The following is a 24973-nucleotide window of genomic DNA, read 5'->3' as shown; positions in this document are numbered from 1 at the left end:
CACTGCTAGGCGTACACAGCCCTGCATCAGCAACACGGAGAAATACAAGCCGACAGAGGGGAAGCAACTTGTGCCCTCATGCACAGGTTCTTCTCGCATGGACACTGCTCTTATGTCCGGCTCCATGGCTAAATGGTTAGCGTGCTGGCCTTTGGTCACGGGGGTCCCGGGTTCGATTCCCGGCAGGGTCAGGAATTTTAACCTTAATTGGTTAATTTCGCTGGCATGGGGGCTGCGTGTATGTGTCATCTTCATCATCATTTCATCCTCATCACGACGCGCAGGTCATCTACGGGTGTCAAATCGAAAGACCTGCATCTGGCGAGCCGAACTTGTCCTCGGACACTCCCGGCACTAAAAGCCAGATGCCATTTCATTTCACTGCGCTTATGATGGACTAACTTTGACATCTGTGATGTAGGGGTTTAGAAAAATCATTAATATCTCCTAAACTGTTTTTCAGAGTGCTGTAACCTAAAAGGAGATATACGAGGGGCGTTCAATATACAGTGGAACACATTTAATTTCTCTGCAAATTTTGGTTTTAAAAATTTGGAATTTTGTTTGAGACGTCCTTCAATATTCATGCTTCGTCTTGTAGAGTTCCACTAATTTCCGATAGGTGGCAGCGCCATAACTAGCCTTCAAAATGGCATTCGTAATAGAGGTGCGCACCAAACAGTGAGCAGTTATTGAGTTTCTTCTGACGGAAAACCAGGGCATCAGAAATATTCATAGGCATTTGCAGAATGTCTATGGAGACCTGGCAGTGGACAAAAGTATGGTGAGCCTTCTCTATTACAACATAAAACCTCACACAAATCTGCGCACCCGATAGGGCTCACTAAACTTCAGTGGACTGTTCTTTCTCATCCACCCTACAGCCCATACTAGAGATGGGTAAGAGTAGTTCACCGGAAGGACTGGTGTCAGAACTGCTCAGTCCCTGATATGAATAGTTTGTTGGCAACAGTTCTTTTAGTTCCTACTCTTCTCCCTCAGTAACTTCGCTCGCAAGAGTCCAAGGCAACTGGGCTGCCGACAATGGCCAGCACGTGGGTATGTTATACCTGCACGCGCTTCACACCACAGCAGCCGAATGTACCTTTAAAAATTAACGATCATGATTGTTTTAAAGGGCATAGCAATGAGTTTCGGTGATTTGACATCATTAATATTTTGATTATAAAATTTGGGCTATGATTTCAAACCCTCTAAATATCGCATAACGTGCATTTGAATTAGGCCTATTTTAGCTTTAATATTCTGTCGATACTTACATACATTTAGGCCAAGTTTTATGGTTTCCCTACTGGTGTTTCGTATTGCAATCAATCTGCACAAGTAAATTTACATTTCACATTTCACTAGAAACCTTCTGGTTAGTCTTATTCCTACTCCTAGTCCCATTACGTCCCGCTCAAATTGCATACGAACCTCTCATTGGCCGGTTGGGACTAAAAGAACTACAGTTCCGTAGCTAGTCTTCCGACATGAAAATGTAAAAGTTTATGTCGACATTCACATAAATATACGCCAAGTGTTATGGTTTCACAACTGGTATCACTTAATACAACCAATCTACACAAGTATATTTACATTTCACTAATCACTGGCCGACCTTCTATTATGATTAGTCTTACTCCTACTCTTAGTTCCACCATGTCCCGCTCATATAGTATGCAAGCGTCTCATTGGTCAGTTGGGACTTAAAGAACTACATCTCCATAGCTAGTCCTTCCTTGAAGAGTTACTCATGCCAAGGAGCAGTTCTTTAGGAGCAGCTCAGTCAGGTACGACACATCTCTAGCCCAGATCTCGTGCTTTCTGTCTTCCATCTGTTTGGCCCACTGAGGGATGCACTCCACGGGAAGCACTACGTGGATGATGAGGAAGTTACTGATGCAGCACGATGTTGGCTCTGACATCGACCAGTTGAGTGGTACCATGCAGACATACAGGCCCTCACATTACGGTGGCGTAAAGCTGTAATGTTGAACGGAAATAACGTTAAAAAATAGGATATCCTAACAAAAGGATTGGGGAATAACATGGTGTATTTGAATCCTCAATAAAACCAAACTGCTTTTAGAAGAAAATGTTGCATTGTATATTAAACTTCCTTTGTAATAGTGTTCGAAATGGAGGGAAATTTCAAACAAAGGTAAAAACAGTGGCAGCAATAAGGGCCTCACAGACCCCGTGGAGCAGGGGCATGGTTTGTGAGGGGCCCTTGATTGTTTCTTAATTCAGTAGCTGAAGAGTAAACATGCATATTGATAAAGCTACAACAACAACAACAGAGTATTATTTGTATTACAGAGGGTTATTCCAAACTTAGGCCGTCGTATGTCGTAGGGCAAAGTTACTTTCAACAATAGGAATATGATAGTTATTTCTGAAAGAATGTGGGTTTCCCAACCTCTTCCAATAATAACCATCCCTTGCTGCCACTCACAACAATCAACAAGGATTTTGAAGTAATTAACCAGTTCTGAGAGCCCATTAGTCAGCGAAGATGCGATAACAAAGATATCCTCCTAATCTAAACTCTAAATACTGAAGTACAACGCTCGATAGCTGTAGTCGCTCAAGTGCGGCCAGTATCCAGTATTCGGAAGATTGTGGATTCGAACCCCACTGTCGGCAGCCCTGAAGATTGGTTTCCCATTTTCACACCTGGCAAATGCTGGGGCTGTACCTTAATTAAGGCCACGGCCACTTCCTTCCCACTCCTAGCCCTTTCCTGTCCCATCGTCGCCATAAGACCTACTCTGTCGGTGCGACATAAAGCCAATAGCAAAAAAATACTGAAGTTTCAAGCCTCAGCTTTCAGTGTAGTTAAGTAGGCTTACAATGGACGGTTGAGTTGTAAATTATGTGGTCCTAGGAATGAGATTATTTCTTGATAGTGTGATGGTCAGCGTATTTTGGTTACTATAATTGGAATATGCAATTCCTGTGTGTTTGAACAAAAGTGTATTATTTTAATACCTTCAGATTTGAAAACTAAATTATGTTGTTGTTGTTGTTGTTGTTGTTGTTGTTGTTGTTGTTGTTGTTGTTGTTGTTGTTGTTGTTGTTGTTGTTGTTGTTGTTGTTGTTGTTGTTGTTGTTGTTGTTGTTGTTGTTGTTGTTGTTGTTGTTGTTGTTGTTGTTGTTGTTGTTGTTGTTGTTGTTGTTGTTGTTGTTGTTGTTGTTGTTGTTGTTGTTGTTGTTGTTGTTGTTGTTGTTGTTGTTGTTGTTGTTGTTGTTGTTGTTGTTGTTGTTGTTGTTGTTGTTGTTGTTGTTGTTGTTGTTGTTGTTGTTGTTGTTGTTGTTGTTGTTGTTGTTGTTGTTGTTGTTGTTGTTGTTGTTGTTGTTGTTGTTGTTGTTGTTGTTGTTCATTGTAATGATATACAACCCTGTACTATGAAATAAATTTTTAACCTTCCTTATCAGGAAACAAGAGGCCCATTTTCAAATATTATGGGGGGAAGCAAGCTTCTTAATGCCGCTACTGGGTAAAATTCAAAAATTTTACTAATTCTAGGGTCAAATCCCTGCTTTAAGTAATAAGGAATAGGAATGTGAATAGGAACACATGAAAGGACAAGCACAAAGACAGGTCAGTGTCGAAAGAAGGAGCGAAGGGAAAGAAAAAACCCATAAATACAAAGGGCAAGGACAATCTCCACATCTTCAAATAGATTATGCCCTTCCCTCATCAGGCCCAATTCTTCTGCATCCATTTCTTACTGGCCTCCAGCCAATTTGTTTCTACTTCCCAGCTTCATCAGAAGGGCAGGATTGACAATTCCATCGCACATGTATTTTAAAATCAACATACAAAAATAAGAGCATGTAGATGGGGCAGTGGAGGTTAATTTATGAGCCACTGACACTTTATATGTATGAAACTCCCACAACACAACACAACATTCATGCACAAGCCACTGAGTCAGGTTTTGCAAGTAATCAGCTTTGTGGTCCATATCAAACTTCGTTCTGTCTGTTAGGTCATCAGCCCAGAGGCTGGTTGGATCCTCAAATAGCACCACCAAAGGTTATGCAGTTATAAGGAAAACCCAAAAACCAATGGCAGCACCATAATGAGGTGTACTAGGCAAGATGAGGAGTGAGGTAGTTTGCCATTGCTTTCCTCACTGTGTCAGAAAGGACTATTGCAGCACAACTGACCCTCTGAGCAGCACCTTTCATAACACTCAGATGCACTACTCGTGCTCTGAATGTCATTACTCAGCACTACCCATACCCCAGCAACTTCCATATTGTCACAGCCATGGATGTTGACTGGGACTTCGGTGGAAGCTACACTTTACTCTGGCCTGTGCCAAGAGATCGATGCAAAAGTACTGTATCCATCAAGAAATGACAGCAGGCAGTATAATACTTAAAGTTAAACTATTCAAAAAGGTGGTGGTGTGGGGGTGGGGAGGGAAATGTTATGGGGAATGGAGGTCGGGGAAAGGGAGATTTATTTTAAAGATCTACTGATGGCCTTCTTGGACTTTGAGAAAGCATATGACCATGTGTGCAGAAACAAGATATGGGAAGCCTTACAATAAAAGGTGTCGAGAAACAGGCAATAGAAAGATTGAGGGAGATGTAGCCTGCCCTGTGAGTGTCAGTTGTGTGAAAGTAGGAGGAGAGAGAACAGACTGGTTTCTAGTTTGACCAAAAAATTTGATTAAGACAAGGAAGAGCTCTGTCACCTTTGCTCTTCATTGTAGTAATGGACGAGCTAATGACAAAAGTGGCAAGGAAAATTGGGGGAAAGAAAAATGAAAGTGATGATATTTGCAGTCGACTTGTTAGTCTGAGGAGGAAAGCAAAGAAGATATCCAGAAACAGTTAGATGCATGGTAAGAGGAGGTGAAACAATACGGAATGAAATTTAATGCCAAAAAGAGCGAAACTGTGATCACAACTAGAAAGAAGGAAAGACCCATGAGAAGGATAATGCTTGGAGGAGAACAGCTTAGGAAGGCAGACTTTCAAGTACGTAGGAAGTATTATAGAGGAAAGTGGAAGAAATCATAAGGAAATAATTTAGCATGGAAGCCACACAGGAGCATTCCTGAAAAGTGTCAAAAGTCTGGTTTGGAGCAAGGATGTCCCTCAGAGAAGCAAAAGAGTGATATACAGGACGTACTATGTACCTATTCTGACGTATGCAGCATAAACTTGGGTAATGAGGCAGTGAGCTGTAACTAGGATGTGAAATGAAACTTCTGACAAGCAGGATAGGAGTGACAAGAATGGATAAGATGAAAAACGAGAAGGTTAGAGATCTAGTAAAAGAAGAGCCACTACAGAACAGGATAGAGGCATCTAGACTTAGATGGTATGGACAAATGAAGAGAATGACAGAGGAAAGGGTACCCAGGAGGGTGTATGAAATGGAGATACCAGGAAAACAACTGAGTGGAAGACAGGTGGATAAAAGGAATGGAAGAGTGTGTACAGAGAAGAGAAGAAGACCGGGCAAGAGAGGCGAGGGAAAAGTGGTGGGAAGACAAGAGGAGATGGACAGGCTTATGTTCCAAACAGACCTGGCCAACAGCTGGAAACTGCAGATGATGATGATTATCTTCTAACTTAATTTAAAACCATTCCTAATTGCCTGATTAGGTCTTAAAGTTGCCATTCAACTCTTTGGTTCTTTTAAAACTGACTGTTCCTGTGTCACTTAACTGTCCTCTTATGAAAAAGTTTCCAAAATCTTGTCGTGTCAATGCTCAGTCTTGGTTTTAGGAATGCTACCTCAGCTGCTCTTCTTCTTCTTCTTCTCTTTTACGTCGCACTGGCACTGATAGTTCTTTTGGCGATGATGGGACAGGAAAAGGCTAGGAGTGGAAAGGAAGCAACCATGGCCTTAATTAAGGTACAGCCCCAGCATTTGCCTGGTGTGAAAATGAGGAAACACAGAAAACCATCTTCAGGGCTGTCAACAATGGGGTTCAAATCCACTATCTCCCGAATACTGGATACTGGCCGCACTACAATGCTATAATCACTACTGATCTGCATTTAGGGCAGTCGCCCAAGTGGCAGATTCCCTATCTGTTTTCCTAGCCTTTTCTTAAATGATCGCAAAGAAATTGGAAAATTATTGAACATTTCCCTTGGTAAGTTATTCCAATCCCTAACTCCCCTTCCTATAAACGAATATTTGCCCCAATTTGTCCTCTTGAATTCGAACTTTATCTTCAGATACTTTTAAAGACACCACTCAAACTTATTCGTCTACTGATGTCCTCCCACGCCATCTCTCCACTGACAGCTCGGAACACACCACTTAATCGAGCAGCTCGTCTCCTTTCTCCCAAGTCTTCCCAGCCCAAACTTTGCAATATTTTTGTAACGCTACTCTTGAGCGACTACAGCTATCGAGCTCAGTAGCGGCTCTTCTTTGTTAAAATAAGTTTTGCTATAACTATTATGGTACAATTGAACATCTTGGGTATATGTTATTTGGAGACATCTCTGAAGCTGAGTACTTTCATATTAGGATCGTGTATTAACTTTCCTCAGTCTTCCTAGGGTTGTCATCATCCAGCTGTTGTCCTTGGAGAGGTGTTGTTGCAGCGAGTGTGGCTTTCCATCTGGTGAAGTAGTCTACTGTAGTCTTTAAATATAATTAACCCTTCAAGCCAGTGTTAAAAGTTGGCCAAGTTTTACCTTACAGAGGTAGTAAATTTTTGAAAAATATCACACTTTTACATGCTGTCACAAACATTGCTATAATTTCTAAATGATTTGCCTGATTTTGTTTAAAATAAGTGGATACACAGCTCATGTCATGCAGATGTTGTATCTATACACAAAAAGATGGCATACAACGTAAAAAGTGCCTAATTACTTTCTTGCTGGAATAAAATTTGAAACAACAGGTGTCCATGACCACTCAGGTGAGCATTCTCTTATATTACTATCATTATGTACATCACACATAATATCATCATCACTAACACTTTCATTATCACTCGGTTTATTCTCATCACTACTTTCACCTAATATGTGTCGAGAGCTGCATTATATAAATACAGACCATGTGAGGACACAACCATGTTGTTTACAACGATCAACGTTGATGAAACAAATTTGTTTACGCCAACACAACGCCGCATTACAGTAGAAGATACTCCCCTGCATAGAATGATACCCTGTGCTGTGAGCCGTGCTAAATGTTCACGTTGACAACCAATAGATGACACACAGGTGTATATCTATGACATCCCTAGCCTAGTCCGTACAAGTACATGTCAAACCACTCCTGGCTTAAGTTTTGTAGGTCCGTACACGTACACGTCGAACAAGATTGAACGGTTAAGGTACTATTTTAAGATGGTTTTCAAAGAAGAATATTATTCTTTGTAAAAATTTCTTCACCTAAGCTAAGAAAACAGTAGCTGAGGATGTTTCCACGGAATGAAACATGTACTACTAGTTAGCTCATTTGAAGCAAATATACAGTGTCAAAAAGGTGAAAATTCTCACGTCTATTGTATTCTAGTGAGTCAGGTTTTTTCTGGAATCATTTCCGTTCTGACTCAAACGTCTTAAAGCATCTCTTCAGCCATCACTTATTTAAGACATCGCTCTTTCTCCTTATTGGAAATAACTCCTGTTTCTCATTGGTTCATTAACTAATGCACGATGGTACTTTTCATAGACTAAGCAGCCTCCAGATAGCATCTGTGGAAACTTCGTAAGTATGATTTACAGGACTTCTAAAAGATGTGTCTCAATCAATCAGTCAGTCAATCAATCAATCAATCAATCAATCAATCAATCAATCAATCAATCAATCAATCAATCAATACTTATCTGCATTTAGGGCTGTTGTCCGCGTGGCAGATTCCCCACTAGTTGTTTATTTCTCAACGAGAAATATGCATTGTTGTTTTGTGTATCGCATTTTCACTGTGGCATGCCTCATGCGTTCAGATATCACGCCCTTGACTGGCTGGCAGTGAGTGGAATGTTTCTCCCAAGAAAGCTCCTATGCCTGATCTGGAGATCACTAGCTCCTGGCTTTCATAAAAGATCTCCAACAGCCATGTCCTTAATGACCCGCAAACAAGCGAGTACTTTGCCTATAACAGAATCCAATGGAAATGTATAGAACCACGGGCAGCTTGGTGGGGAGGCTGGTGGGAAAGATGGGTGAGGACAGTTAAAAGATGGCGAGAAATGATTCTGGGGAAGACACTAATTAGTGAGGAGGCACTCAAAACACTATTGGTGAACATAGAAGCCCTTAACTTAGACAAATAATTCAAGACGGATCTATGATACTGACTCCAAGTCATTTCCTGAATGGTATATGACTAACTGCCCTGACCACTGACTCTGAACTCATGGCCCAGACAGACCTGAGGAAGGAGCCCAGACTCAGGACGACTTCCTAAAACAATGGAGGAATGATTATCTTCTTGATCTCAGGAGCTACCACAAAGTTCGACTTCCAAACGGACAAAAGAGAGAGAGCCGAGTAGGAGATGTGCTGCTTTAAAATGATCTATGACCTAGACATCTGTGGCAAAAGGCGCAAATCACAGAAAGGAGACCAGGCAGAGAAAATAAGGTATGAACCCTCATCCTTCAGATGGGCAATGAGACAAAGATTTGTCAGTCTGTACAGCTGGTCTTCCCTCTCGAGATCGACCAAGGTGGGGAGGATGTGGAGAACTGAGAAGATGAACCTCCATAATTCCTTCCTCTATGTATTTTCATTCAACATTTTTTTTTTCTCTTTGGAATGTATATTGTTGATAGTTGATGGTCAGAATAAAATATGGATGAGCTGCAAGATATATTATCATTACACACAAATCTTAATATGATATCACATCACAAAACCCAACAACTTATTCTAATGCATTGAGTAGAATGATACATTAGGTACAATAAAACTGTGAAAAGTTTAAATCTGTTTAGATACACGCCTCTTCACTAGTTGTAACTGAGAGCCTTGCAAGCAGCTGCTAGGCTGCACCTTCCATCAGAGAGCATACTCTGCACATTTACCAGCGGTCACTGAGCTGATCTGTGCCTGCCTATGAAAGAGCAACAGAGTCAGACTTATACTTTAATGAGTTCACAGTTTTCTGTTATAAAAAGGCAAAATAAAATATCCAGACTAAATCAAATTTACACAATTAAAAACCAGAAAAAAATTTCAGAAAATATGAATTTATTACACACCATGTGAGTTGGGGTGCAATTAGGGGTGCACAGCTGTGAGCTTGCATCCGGGAGATAGTGGGTTCAAAACCCGCCGTTGTCATATCTGAAGATGGTTTTCCATGGTTTCCCATTTTCACACCAGTCAAATACTGGGGCTGTACCTCATTAAGACCATGGATGCTTCCTTCTCACTCCTAGCCCTTTCCTGTCCCATCGTCGCCATAAGACCTATATGTGTCGGTGTGACGTAAAACAAATTGTAAAAAATAAATCATCATTTTCCAGCTCCAGATTGACGGGTGTGGTGTACAAGCGTTCATCACTTCTTCCTTTCAGAATATGGTTTCTGTTCCACTATGTCCTCCCATTTGACATTCCTCTTGTTGACCTCCGATTTCACTGTGCCTATCCATCGATTTCTTGGCGTCCCTACTGGCCTCTCCCCTTTCATTTCTCTGTCAAAGTAGTTTCTTACTGCTCTTGTTCTGTCCATCTTCATAATATGTCCAAACCATTGTAGCCTTTCGTCTTCCTAAAAGCTCCGTAACAAGTATTTTGATGCCAGCCTCCTTCCTGTTTGCTTCACTTCTAATCTTGTCTTTTGTTGACTTTTGGTTCATTGTTCTGATCTGTTGACTGGATTTTAGTATAAGATTTTTTTTTTTTTTTGCTAGGGGCTTTACGTCGCACCGACACAGATAAGTCTTATGGCGACGATGGGATAGGAAAGGCCTAGGAGTTGGAAGGAAGCGGCTGTGGCCTTAATTAAGGTACAGCCCCAGCATTTGCCTGGTGTGAAAATGGGAAACCACGGAAAACCATTTTCAGGGCTGCCGATAGTGGGATTCGAACCTACTATCTCCCGGATGCAAGCTCACAGCCACGCACCTCTACGCGCACGGCCAACTCGCCCGGTAAGTATAAATCTTGTTTTATATACATATATTTAATCCTTATTTATTAAACTGACCCTCAATGGGTTTGCCATAAGACACAGTAATTTACACTTTTTATAGGGTACATGTTTTGAGTACAGAGGTGAGAACTGAAATGAAGTAGGTATGAAACATGGCAAACTTTGCTTTCTGGGGCATTTTATCATCCCAGAGTAGATTTCTCACTTGAAAATAAAACTGAGAAGCTTTTGAAGTCCTATTAAGTATTTCTTTGCTTATTGTGTTATCTTTTGAAACGATACATTCAAGGTATTTGAAGTTAGAAATATTTACCCAAGGACCTGTCAAAGACCTTTAATATTGATTAACTTAACTATAATATGTACTGTATTTATTCCTGTGTTGACATGTCTAAACCTATTAAAAACTATTTAATATAGTATATGCTTGAATTCACCTTGTCAATACACTTTTCTCATTATCCCAAAACATGATTGATGAATAAATGGTTTTCAATGATGAAAGTGATATTGACAGGGTGGATTCAAGCATATACCAAAGAATTTTAAATAGGTAAAGACCCTTAATTCGTTCTATGGACTACAGCTTATCAAACTTAAAAATAAAAATAAAAGACAAAAATAATGAAATTCAGAAAAGGAGGAAATTTGGCAAACACTGATAGATTCACTTGCAGGGAAGAAATACTAGAAATAGTCAAAAGCTACAAGTGCCTAGGACTCACACTGCAAGTGACAGGACATGCCTTTTCCAAGCACATTGAAGACAGAGCTGTAAGAGCAATAAAGGCAACTTTCGAGATAAAGAAACTGAATCTACTATCCGTCACAATAGCCCTGAGACTATTCGACATAAAGATTGCTCCCATTGCCTCATATGGCATACAGCTTATATGGAACCACCTCACATACTCAAATCTGAAGTGATTACAGGGAATTAAAACAGCCTACCTGAAAAGAATGCTCTGTGTCTCAAGAAACAAGGTTTAAAAGTAGCTTTTCGAATGAATAACACACTACAGAGACACTTCAGCAGGTACAACTTAAACAAAAAGGACCCTTTCTCAAAGTCAGGAGTGTATGAACTCAAGTGCCAAGAACCTAACTGCAACGCCACATACATAGGTCAAACAAAACGTAATTTCCATACAAGATACAAAGAACACAAAAACGCGATCAGATATAATCGGCATTCAGCCTTCAGGGAGCACATCTACGACTGTTCACACCATTTCACAGACATCAACACTGATCTAAAAATTTTACACTTCGAAAATAAAAGTAAATCTTTGAATATAAAAGAAGCAATAGAAATTTACGTCGCAAAAAATACTAATGCCAATAACCTGAATGAGCATACACATTTAAATAATTCCCCCCTATTCGCTCTACTCACATAATATCTAACAACACCTACTCCTTAAATTGCTTCTATCGTAAATAATAATAATAATAATACACATTTAAATAATTCCCCCCTATTTGCTCTACCCACATAATATCTGACAACACCTACTCCTTAAATTGCTTCTATCGAAAATAATAATAATAATAATAATAATAATAATAATAATAATAATAATAATAATAATAACGTCCCTTACTTTATTCAACTATAAATTATTGATTTGCATTCATCCATATTACATAAAGGTACATTCGCATGGAAAAGGTCAATAACTTCTCTCCCCTCTCCAATGTTGACGGAAGGTGAATTGCTTTTTTCATAATAATAATACCGTTCCTTACTTTATTCACCTATTATAAATAAAATATAAAAAAATAATAATAATAATTTACATTCATCCATATTACATACAGGTACAATTAACATGAAATAGGTCAATAACATCTCTCCCCCCTCCAATGTTGATGGAAAGTTCCACAGCGCTCCAGCCGCTCCGCCCTACATCTCCCCCCCCCCCCCTCTCCACTCTATAGTCTACCCGATTTTATCATCCAACAGGAGAGATCCACATCGATCTACTAGGCCCCTCCCTGTCCTGCCCTCCCCTCTCCACGCACAGCGTGGCTCACCACAAACTTTTCATGACCACAGTCCTGAAATAGTGTTTGGTGACAACAGACTTAACATCGGCAGTCTAGATAAATACGTAAATTTTTTCACTATATTATAATTGTATATAATTTATTTTTTGTCATTACTGTTTCATGTTATCACTTATCTCTCTATCATTGACAAGTTTACGCTACGTAAACAATACTGTACATATATAAGCTTATTTTAAGTGATTTGATAGAATCTGAGGATGTTCTTGTAGAACGAAACATGTCATTCTTTGTATGTTAGTGTGTGTTTTACAGATATGCTTTTAGTGTTTTAATTTACATTGTATTTGCTATGTGTTTGACAGACTGAAAAGCCTTTGTTACATTCTCAAAATACACGCAAAACAGAATAACGTATATCCTGGTAGACACAACCTTCTTTATAGAAGACCTGATGAAAGCTCGTAATCTGATATCAACACCACAAAGCACCAGATTTCTAGAAGACAGGTGACAGAGAGCGAGGGACATCATTCCCGGACTCCTCACCACCCCAGCGATGACAAGCAACGAATGGAAAAAGGCCAACTACCAACTGCGCCATTTATACACAAGAGTGGCAGCCCACGGACTACATCACCGAATATGTTCAACCAAGGGATACCACAGCCCCACCGACAGATGTCAGTGCACCATATGTGGAGGACCATGCAACACGTATCATATCATTGAGTGCAAAGACAGGACATTGACTTTGTCACACTATGCAAATGATGCTAATTTCATTTAATTAATTAATACCTTGTACACAATGTGTTTAATAAAATTATATTATTAATAAAAATAAATTTCAAAGAGTAAATTTCATATATCATATATATATATATATATATATATATTCATTTTCATAAGATTTTCAATCACCTTTGATTAATGCAACACATTCACAAACATAAGATTATAAAATGGCATTCAATAGACAACAATACAGTTTCAGCTATAGGTATATTATTACATAAAATCATATAATATAGAAAAGGAACAAATACATTCCAGTTTTATTAAAATTATATAAATAAACACCAATATTTACACACATAATTTTTTTTAAATAACATAATAACAAAACATGAACAAGAAAATACTCTGATACAATGAACACCAAGGTCAATGAAAGACTATTGCTTTGGTCAGTGCATTTAACGTTTACAGACTTCTTCATGGAGAAAGCCTCTCATACACCCAGTCATCCTGTCCTCTATGAACTTTTATACCATCTGGTTCTTCACCCGGTTTTATACGCCTGAAGACAATTCTGTCGTGTAATCGATCAGTCTGTCCCTGCCAGAACTCCACAGTTTCAGGTAACAAAATATATCCACCCCAAAAATCAGGGCGGGGAATGTCTTTTCCATTTTTGTACTTTTCTATTTCATTTTTCACTCGTTCCATAAGGTCTTGTCGACCTAAAAAAAATAATAAAAGAGATTATATATTTTTTATCAAGACGTAGTAAATTCAAATGCATGTCCCAAGGTGGTGTAGTTCGTTACAGGCACACTGTCAATGGAAGTGAGTTGCATGACCATTTTTAGCCACATACCTACGCTCCCGCCGAACTTAAATTTTTGGTAGTACTAGGAATGGAACCCAAGCCTCCAAGGATGGGACCATGTTATAGCGTAAACACACTACTGTACTTTATAAAGGTACAGTCAAAAGTTCCACCTTTATAATACTAAAAAAAATTATGTTTAATTAGCAATTAACAGGTGTCGGGACATGTTTCATCCTTCCTTTTTGACATCATCAGCTGAAAATACTTGTAAGATGAGTAAAATAGACAAGGTCACAAATACACATTAAAATACAATTTGGGTTATCAAATACGTCAATTTAAAATGCATGATAACTGGAAGCCGGATTTCCATTCACTATCAAATCTTAAAATATGATGCATTCGTGCCCTATCATGTGGCAAAACATGCACAGTAAAGTGGAAAATATGCGCTATCAAAATTCAGTTCCTTTTGAAACATTGTACAACTACTGTAATTTCTCCAAATTGTCTTGATTTAAGCTCATTCGTTTAAGAATATGGTGACAGATAAACACAGAAAGTGATCTTTGTACATCATAAGAAGTGACAGGTGCATACTTAAATGAAGGCATTTGGGACAAAGTGAGGTCAAACTGAACGTCTTTTGCATTTTTACCACTGCGTCTTATATAATTTTGACGAATTTTAAGTCAGGATTTGAACGGATCACTTTGTTCGACCTATCTCCAGCTGCCGCAGATACTTCTCCATGCGATAATTGCAGACACTTTTGAAGGTCCTCAATAACTGGTAACGATTGCCTGCTGTGATAACAGAGACGTTTGACGAGTGAGAGTTTCGGGTAGGAAATTCCAGGACAACACACAAGGTTCAGTGCAAAACCAAGGTTTGTAAGCTGCTATCTCAGTAACGTGGCGTCACAGAAGTGTGATACAAGTTTTGTTTTGTTCGACTAACATAGATAAACAACTGAGCCGTCAATGAGTAATGCACAATTTAAGGTTCAATTCATAGCAATATATAACTGGGACACCTTATTCCTAAGAATTACAGAGATTGACGACGGGACTTCCGGCTTACGTCAATGTTTACTCAAGCAACAGATAAGAAAGTGCTTAGTTAATTGATTTATAGGATCTCTACCTTATGTACTAACTTTGGTTGTCAGATAGTGTGCCAGGAATATATTCTCTCTATCTCTCAGTAACAGACATACTGTATAACGTGGTAAAATGGTCCCAAATTCTGCACACCAACATTCATAAAAGGCACTATCATGCAAGTTAACATTATACATGTGCCAAAGTCAGAAGAAAAGTCATATTATGCAGTTTTTCATTTTTTTTTAAATGGCGTGTGGCCTCCGAAGAGGCCGAGTGCAGGTCTTTCAAATTGATGCCGTATAGGCGACCTGCGCGTCTTTGAGAATGGGGCCCTACCTGTGATGAATTCTAATGCTGAAGACGACACACACACCCAGCCCCCGAGCCATTGGAATTAACCAATGAAGGTTAAAATCCCCAACCCGGCCGGGAATCGAACCCAGAACTCTCTGGACCAAACGCCAGCATGCTAACCATTTAGCCATGGAGCCAGACATATTATGCAGTATTAAACATCCAAATATTCGCTATTAAATCCCAAATCTTCTAAATATGCATTATGCATGAATTTTCTCCTGAAAAGGCCAAAATATGCAAACATGCAGGGAAAGAGAATGGTTATTTGGAATCGTTAAGCCATAAAACGAATATTTGCAAAGTTTGAGAAGTGTAACCAGCTTATTTAGAAACATACATTTGCATGGAAATATGGGCTCTAACGATAACATTCGAATATATACAATACAGGCTTTGCAATGAAATTTATTTTATGTAACACACTACTGGATATTAAAAAGATGTATGTAAATTTCTCTGCTTCACAGAAAAGCATAGAATCATGGATATGCTTTTGGACTTAGAAGACAAGGAAGAGAATATAGATTCTTTGGTTCTCCCCCCACTCAGTAGCTTACAACATGCAGAGGCCTTTCACTCCACCTACAGTACTGATAAAGAATTCCGATAAATATTTCCTGCATATTTAAGAAAAGGTTAGAAAAGAAACAGATAGGGAATCTGCCACCTGGGCAACTGCCCTAAATGCAGATCAGGATTGATTGATTGATTGATTGATTGATTGATTGATTGATTGATTGATTGATTGATTGATTGATTGATTGATTGATTGATTGATTGATTGATTGATTGATTGATTGATTGATTGATTGATTGATTGATTGATTGATTGATTGACTGATTGACTGATTGATTGATTGATTGATTGATTGATTGATTGATTGATTGATTGATTGATTGATTGATTGATTGATTGATTGATTGATTGATTGATTGATTGATTGATTGATTGATTGATTGATTGATTGATTGATTGATTGACAATTCAAGACTTTATCAAAGTATTCTGCTAGTATCTTGCAATTTTCTGTGTTATTGTGAGCAATGGCCCCATTTACTCTTCCATTCTGAAATTGGACGGTGGGTGTTTTGTATCATAATAACTTTTGCTTGAAAGTTCTGTAGAAGCTTCTCGCATTGTTTTTGGTAAATTCTTCATCAAGTTTGGAGGAGAGTTTTGTTTTCATGTGTCTTCTCAACACTTTTTATATTTTCATCTACCAATTTCCTAATTGTAATGAAATTTAGTCTGCTTTCTTCTGTGTTCTGTGATTGCCAATTTTGCCATGCCTGTTTTCTTGTTTCAATGTGTGCATCACATTCTAGTGGCCACCAGGTATGGTTTCTAATTTTTATTTGAGGTGCTATCTGTTCAGCTTTATTAAGTAGGTTTTCCTTGATATTCCCCAAACTTTGGGTCTGAATTCATTCCGTTGCTTTTGTGAAGTCATCTGAACTTAGTATTTTTTCCATGCTGTACTTCCGATTCTTTGTGAAAGGTTTCCTTGATTGCCATATGATCGATATGGAATTCACCTAGGCTGGAATTTGGGGATACCCATGTCTTTTGTTTTCATGGTATTTTTTTTAAATCTGTAGATTCAAGAATTAAATTGTGTGCCTTGCAAAGTTTTATTAGGCTGATGCCAATTGTATTTATTCAATTGTGGACAGGATAATCTCCAACAATTTTCTTATATACTTTTCTTTACCAATCTGTGCATTAAAGTCTCCAAGAAGGATGACGTTATTTCTATCTGGAATTTTCTGAATAAGGTCATCTAAGTGATACCAAAAAATCTCCACTTTTTCTTTGTTTTTCCTACTACCCTCATTTATAAGGGCATGTGCATTGATAATTGTGTACATTTTGTTTGTGCTTAAGAGTCTTTCAGATAAGGAATCCAAATAAACTATTAAATTCTCTTCTTTTTTTTTTAAGTTTGTTCCAAGGTGTGGTATATTTTTCATTACTCTTGGTCACATTTTCCCTTTGTAAATCCTAAAACCTTCAGAATCGAAGGTGTCTGTATCTATGTATTTTGTTTTTTTGAATGGCTGTTATGAGTATGAATATATCAGTTCGATGTTTGAGTTTTCCCATTTTTAACAATGAGTTTACATTAAAAGTTGCTAAGAACGTTGGTTGCCTATGTTTGTGTTATTACAAGTAATGAAAATCATTTCTTACATTTATTATTGTCTTTGTGTAACGTTGTAGACTCCCCAGAATCCGAATGTCTGCTGACGTACTGGTGTACGGTGGATCGTCCACCTGGGGTGAATTGTTTGACATCACACACTTCCATGGCTGATGAAAGTTATTTCTGGAGTGGCCCGAAGACCACAAAAATGCAACCAAGATTGTGAGTCCTGGAGGCAGCTCTTCCACTCTCTCCACCACTGGAAATCTGAAATTCCTTTTCCGCCTTTGAGACCATTGACCAGGTTTCACCTAGTAACCCTAGGTAACTCTTACAGGCTACTACCATCCAGAGCCAGATGGACCCAGGTTTTTTAACGAGGTTATACTTCTCCACCTCCTCCTTCTTTGCACTTGTGAGATGAGGGTCCAGACTTGGGACCGGCAATGGTGGAGTTAAGAGATATAAATTTCATGTTGAAATGAAATGTCGTGTGGCTTTTAGTGCCGGGATATCCCAGAACGGGTTCAGCTCGCCAGGTGCAGGTCTTTCTATTTGACGCCCGTAGGCGATCTGTGCGCCATGATGAGGATGAAATGATGATGAAGACAACACATACAGCCAGCCCCCGTGCCACTGAAATTAACCAATTAAGGTTAAAATCTCTGACCCGGCCGGGAATCGAACCCAGGACCCTCTGAACCGAAGGCCAGAACGCTGACTGTTCAGCCAACGAGTCGGACAATTTCATGTTGATTGGACCATATTGAACTGTGATTACATAGAAAATGAAAAGTTTTAGTTTCACAGTTTTCAATACAAAATTTTTGCAATGCAGTTTACATCACAAATGAAACATTTATTTTGTACTAGTTTTGATCTAAGTTCAAGGTCATCATCAGCCAATAACACAAATTGCACAACATATCAAAGGGTCCATAAACAATGTACAAATGCCATAAAAATATTGAGGATTGACGCTAAAATTTAAAAGTTGAAGATGAAAAATCGTCACAATGGTGATAAAAGTTTTAAATTATGCATAAAATGCATTAAAATCAGGCACTTAACTGCCGTTGAAGGATGATTCAAGTTGATTAATCTGTATTTTGTATTGAAAAGGTGGAACTTTTAAGCTAAAAATTTTAATGGTGGAGTTATCCACATTCCTTATTTTATCCATTTTTGTTATTTGTAGACAAGAATGGAGGAACTTCATTTCTGTTGCCTGAAGACGCTCGTTGTTGATTCAGTAAGTGATGCTGCTTCCAGACTATACAGGTACCAGATATATTTTGTACTAGCAAATCTCGGAAACTAATGGAAATGTTGTATCCCAAACTATTTCACGTACAGCGCGATGGAATGTGGAAGCTTTCTCTATTCTGTTGCTAATCTCTTGATGTATGGTGTTGTCTGAAGACAGAACACTACCTAAGTACTAAACGTTGTCTACAATATCCATCTCCTCATCTCCAATTCTTAGATGAACAGTTGGAGAGTTTCTACTCATCATCAACCTTGGTTTTGTTGATTTTAAAGCCAAAGATTGTAAAAGCTTCATGCCAAAGAATCATTCTTACAGTTTAAACTCAGTGGAGGAGACTGTCTACCAGACGTCAGGATATCTCCAAGGGAATGGCAGACCGTTTCTTCCCCAGCAGCAGTTGGGCTTAACATAACTCAGGAGATGGCGGAGCCTGACAATGAATGTTCCCTTTACTTTCTCCCAGCTTGTCTCAAGAAGCAAGCAAGCAAATTAAGATCATACTGAGGATTCCACATACACAGATCTGCAGAATATGAACTAAAGTTCTGGTGTGATGCATCAGACTTCTCATAGGCTACTCCCTCTGTTTTAAGAGCTTGAGTTTTGTGAAACATACACGTTAACGTTTTATATATATACTGTATATAGATTTTTGCATTTCTGACATGAGGGCACTTATACCCTCAGTCACAACTCCAGACCCAAGCCACGCCCAAGTTTCAGACTTGGCTGACATGGCCTCTCGATGTCTCTCTGACATTCCTTACCACCTTTCTTTTTACAATTTGTTTTACATTGCACTGACACAGATAGATCTTATGGTGACAATAGGAGAGGAAAAGCCTAGGAGTGGGAAGGAAGCAGCTGTGGCCTTAATTAAGGTGCAGCCCCAGCATTTGCCTGGTGTGAAAATGGGAAACCACGGAAAACCATATTCAGGGCTGCCGACAGTGGGGTTCGAACCCACTATCTCCCGGATGCAAGCTCAGAGCTGCGCACCCCTAACTGCATGGCCAACTCACCCGGTCCTTACCACCTTTAAAGGTACTTAACCTGTTTTCACATTCCTCAACAATTAATTCAAACCCATCAAATAAAGTGTCTCATTTATTTTACAAAAATGATGAAGTCAGCAGAGAGATGCCAGGTGTTAAAGACTGTATAACAATTACTGAAACAGATGGACAAATTCAAGGAGAAATTTTCAAATATTAAAATAATTTTTCGAAATTTGCTGAGTTCCGGCCAAAGTATTGTACTTCAGCAGTTCAAGTGGCACACACACTGTGTATATGTACAATCCATTAAATGTTAAACAGATTATTGAAAATGCCAGGTTAGGAGTAATTGCAAATGGTGATTTGAAAACTTACAAACATTGCCAGTCAAAAATCCATTGATATATTGCAATATAGGTAGTTTTTCATCTTCTCCTTGTAATGTTGCAATGTGGACCATCCTTGAAAAGTTATTTTGATGAAAACCTGATAGAAAAAAATTACATTTCAGTAGTGAATTTCAGTTGACCATTGCTATTTAGAGACTACTGAAACATCAGCAGATTTCATAAATTTATTTTGCAACAAGTTATCACTCTTAGTTCAGCATGACGTTTTTGCTAAACACCAGACATCTTTCATGAATGACACAAAGGAAAATTTAAAAGAATCTGCATTTGCAGTATGGTAACTCTTGACTTTACACAAAACTGCAATACGGTAGTCCAAGATGAGGCCCAGTCTCTTGTGATATGTTACAAAGGAGAAAAAATGTTGATCATTTGAACTACGAAGGGGTATTGTAAAGTTCTAATTATCACACAGAAGTTGTTATGGTATATTGGTGGTATTTTGTCTGTGTTATCATTGGCCCTTTAGTGCATGATGCTTAGAAAATCAACTCATTGTGTCCTTTCTTTCTTTTACAGTTGAGAACTGAAGTGTAAGATAGAGAAGATTGAGGCTCTGAACATGATAAAGTTTGAAAGGTAACAGTGCCCAGAAAATTCATGATGAGAGTTTATGGAAATGATTGCCCCATCTTACGACACTATTGTGATGTGGAAAAGGAATTTCTAAACTGGTCACATGTCCCTCACAGATGAGCCAAGGCCTGGAAGACCATCACTGACAGACGAACAATGCGGCCACAATGAAGAAAGTGGAGTGTTTAATCCTGGAACAACCGAGCTCGATAGCTGCAGTTGCTTAAGTGCGGCTAGTATCCAGTATTCAGGAGATAGTAGGTTCGAACCCCACTGTCGGCAGCCCTGAAAATGGTTTTCCATGGTTTCCCATTTTCACCCCAGGCAAATGCTGGGGCTGTACCTTAATTAAGGACACGGTCGCTTCCTTCCCACTCCTAGCCCTTCCCTGTCCCATCATCGTCATAAGACCCACCTGTGTCGGTGCGACGTAAAGCAACTAGCAAAAAAAAAAAAAAAAATCCTGGAAGACAGATGATCAACCATCCAAATGATTGTGAATGAAACTCATTTCTGCTATGGTAGTGTGTGGAAAATTATTAATGACGAACTGCACATGTCTATCTTGTCTGCACGGTGAATTCCACATTTGCTAACCACTTTCCAGAAAGAAACACGATGTGACCTTTCACGACAGCTGTTGACGCTGTTGGAAGAGGATGAAGAGGACTTTTTTTTATTGTCTGGTAACCACGGATGAATGTTGGATCTATCAGTATGACCCAGAAATCAAAAACATGAGCCAGGAGTGGAAGCATGCTGATTCCCCTCCCCATCCCAAAAATATAAAAAGGTGCAAAAGTCAGCAGGGAACGTCATGCTCTCAGTTTTTTGGGATTGTTGTGGAGTCATTCTCACAGATTAACTTGAAAAGGGTAAAACCATCACTGGTGCATACTACAGCAATCTTCAGGACAAGTTGCAAAATGCTTTGATTCAGAAACACCATGATATGGTCACCAGAGGCGTTTGTCTCCTAGCTGACAATGCACCAGCTTACTCCTCACAAGTGTCGATTGACAAAACAAGGTCGTGTTGCTTTGAAGTCTTGCAGCATCCGCCTTATTCTCCTGATCTCACACCACATGACTTTTCTTATTTCCAGAAATGAAAAATCTGTTACGGGGTCGCTGATTTGACAATGCAGATGATGTCATTCATGAAGTGGAAGAGTGGTTTAAGGTACAATGTGCAGGCTTCTACAATGATGTTATTCGGAAGATAAAGAAATGCTGGTAAAAACGTGTAAATCAAAACAAACTTTCTGTAACTTTTTTAATGTGATAATAAAACTTTATGCTACCCCCTCGTACACTCTGGTTTCTGATTGCATAAAACACAAGATAGTTGCTGTTTATACTTTTCAAAGGAAACAGACTGATGTTTTGACTACTAAATTTGGAGAAGTTCCCAAAATAGATGTTTTACTCTCCTGTATAAAAATATTAATTCTGTTAATAACAAACATTCCTACCAGTAAACTTAGGCAAGTAACAAGAGTACTACATTGGAAGAGTTCAGAAAAGGTGGATTCCTTTTCAAGCTTTACATGATATAAACATCAAGGAGGAAAATTAAATTGAAGACCTTAGGCAACAGCTGAAAGAAGCAATCACATCTACACAGAACTCATCTCTGGAAATGAGAACTGAATCAACAAAGAAAAATAAGAGAATGAAAGAAATATTAAATCAAATGACCTTATGATGGAGATACAAGAATGTAGCATTAGGGAAATACAAAGAAATAAGGAAGATTATACAAAAGAAACTCGAGGGAGACTTAGGAATCTTCCATGAATGAGAGGTGTCAAGAGACTGAAGACCTACAAAGCAAACTTGATCTGTTTACTTTCCATATGAAGTTGAAAGAAGTAACAATAACTTCAAAACTTGACCAAGCACTCAACTACCAAATGCAGCAAATAGACTGATTTCCACTGAAAAAGAAGCAGAGGAAGGATGAGTGAACTATGTGCAATGTCTACAGGGAGAATTTTCCCATTAATAAGGGAAGAGCAGAGGGTTATCACTTTATTAAAAACTGGGAGAGAAGCAGGTCCAGGCGATATAGTATTCACACTGAAATTCTAAAATTACTTGATGAAAACAGTGTAGATTACTAATCAAGATTTTTAATTTAGCTGTATATACAGAACAGGATACATCCCACAGGAATGGTTCAAGTCACTTCTAATCCCCCATTCCTAAGAAACTATCTCAATAGTCCCATTAGCCAAGTTCTTGAATGTTTCTAAAAATAAAAAATAAAAAAACCAAACCCCATGGCACTACAGCCCTTGAAGGACCTTGGCCTACCAAGCGACCGCTGCTCAGCCCGAAGGCCTGCAGATTACGAGGGGTCATGTGGTCAGCACGACGAATCCTCTCGGCCGTTATTCTTGGCTTTCTAGACCAGGGCCGCCATCTCACCGTCAGATAGCTCCTCAATTCTAATCATGTAGGCTGAGTGGACCTCGAACCAGCCCTCAGATACAGGTAAAAATCCCTGACCTGGCCGGGAATCGAACCCGGGGCCTCCAGGTAAGAGGCAGGCATGCTACCCCTACACCACGGAGCCGGCTGAATGTTTCTAAAGATAATACAATTCAGAATACATTTTTTTAAATGCAAACTGGACTTATGTAATAAATAATTTGGTTACCGTAAGGGCTTTGGGAAACATGAGACGTTGTTCTGACTGATAACACATACAAAATTGTAGAGACCAATCTAAAGATGTATATATCTGTATCATTGATTATGCCTGAGCATTTGATTGTGTCAGACATTCCAAACTCATGCAAATTCTGAACACAATAGGAATAGGTAGCAAAGATCTTAACATTCATCTAAAAGCTCTATGAACATCCAGAAGCTTCCCACAGAATTGGAAACTCGAAGATTCAAGCTACCCAGGTAAAACAGGGATGGCAAAGATGCTGTTTAATCTATACTCTGAGCATATCTACCAAACTGTTCTTCAAGAAGCAGAAGATGGAGTGAAAATTAACGGCAGGTTGATCAACAACCTTAGATATGTAAATGACACGGTCATCTTACCTCACTGTACTGAAGACCTCCAGCTTCTGGTAGACAGAATCATAGAGGAAGGGGGTAAACTTGAACTGAAAATTAGCACCAACAAGACAAAGGTGATGGCCATTGTTACAGCTCATAACACGCACATTCTTATTCACATTTCGTTGGCTTGCTTTAAAAACCTCGTACGTCTGATTTTTGTCACTTTTGGTATGATATGGTAAAATGACATAAATTAAATGCTCTGTTGGATTTTAAAATCCTTGTGAGTGTAGGAGTAAAACTGGCAGTGTTAGAGATAATTTTAAAAATATTGTATCTCTTCAGCATACATAAATTACTTTAAAAACCTTAAAAGTCAGACTTATGAGGATTTTAAATACAAAGACTTCTTACAATGCAACTCACAACTCAGACATAGAGGGAGTAATAATATCAATATGTGCCATTGTAGATTGTCAATTATTGTTAATTACTTGTTTAAATGTCAGTCATGTCTTCTGATGGAAGCAGAGGAAGGAAACTAATAAAATTAGCTTTGGCTCAGATAGGTGGCTAGTTACTCTATTTCACTCACATCAGTAAGCCTACTGATCTGAACATGAATATAAATTTTCTCCATGCTCCTAAAATTTTATGCTAGCTGCTAACAGACCAGCCTACTTGTAATTACAATAGAATCATACTCACATTCTCACATAACGATAAATACTGTCTCTAACTTGTTCTAGAAAGAGACCCTGATGCTAATGTACAAAGAGATGTTAGTCAAACGTCAATGAACAGGATATCAGCAAACAGTATTTTGGTCAATGAAGAAGACATTAAAGAATTTGATGAATTAAAGGTCGAGCTTCAAGAGTTTTTAAATTTTAATTTCTACCAGGAAAAGGACAGAAGTAATGTGAATGACTTGTTAGCTGAAAGAAATGATCAGGACAACAAAAATAGTAATGATAAATGCATGTTAATCAACCTCTTTCAAAACCCCACAATCCAAGTAGGTGTTCTGTGAAAGCCAGTGACCAAGGAAGAGTCAATGAATCAGTGGAGAGTCCATCCAAATGTAATAGTGATGATTATTCAACAAATGAGGACATAGTGAAGATGAACAAGAAGGAACCAGCAGCTCTACCAGTGAAACTACAGGAAAGTTTTGCAATATGCAAAAACGGTTGGCTGGACACCCCTGTTATGGTAAGGAGCTAGGAGGGGTCATTCAAATGTCAATTGGTGGATCACCACAAAGAATCAAGAGAAAAAGGACTGCCTTATGATGGCCTTGCATAAACTAGCTGTGGTAAATGGAAATATCCAGTACCATGATCAGAAAGGAAAATGGGCATGCATTGCAATTGTTCCTTAAGCCAAGATGTTTCCAAAACAAAGTGC

At 38.7% G+C, this 24973-nt stretch overlaps 1 protein-coding gene across 2 annotated transcripts in view; it reads right to left on the bottom strand.

The window, feature by feature from the left end:
• Nucleotides 1-13051: 13051 nt before the first annotated feature.
• Nucleotides 13052-24973, bottom strand: part of LOC136884439 (pyridoxine-5'-phosphate oxidase) — a 47927-nt gene continuing 36005 nt past the window's right edge. The window contains exons 2-3 of one of the 2 annotated variants that reach the window (XM_068229896.1): nt 19930-20040; nt 13052-13587 (exon numbers count right to left, since the gene is read on the bottom strand). In XM_068229896.1, coding sequence (XP_068085997.1) covers nt 13340-13587; nt 19930-20040 — 359 coding nt within the window. In that variant the 3' untranslated portion in view covers nt 13052-13339. The remainder of the gene's footprint in view (nt 13588-19929; nt 20041-24973) is intronic. The other variant, XM_067156604.2, reaches the window with a different exon arrangement.

Source organism: Anabrus simplex, chromosome 12 (genome assembly GCF_040414725.1).
Source record: "Anabrus simplex isolate iqAnaSimp1 chromosome 12, ASM4041472v1, whole genome shotgun sequence".
Classification (NCBI taxonomy): Eukaryota; Metazoa; Arthropoda; class Insecta; order Orthoptera; family Tettigoniidae; genus Anabrus; species Anabrus simplex.
The sequence above is the reverse complement of the archived record's forward strand: the minus strand, read 5'-3'. Positions and strand labels throughout refer to the sequence as shown.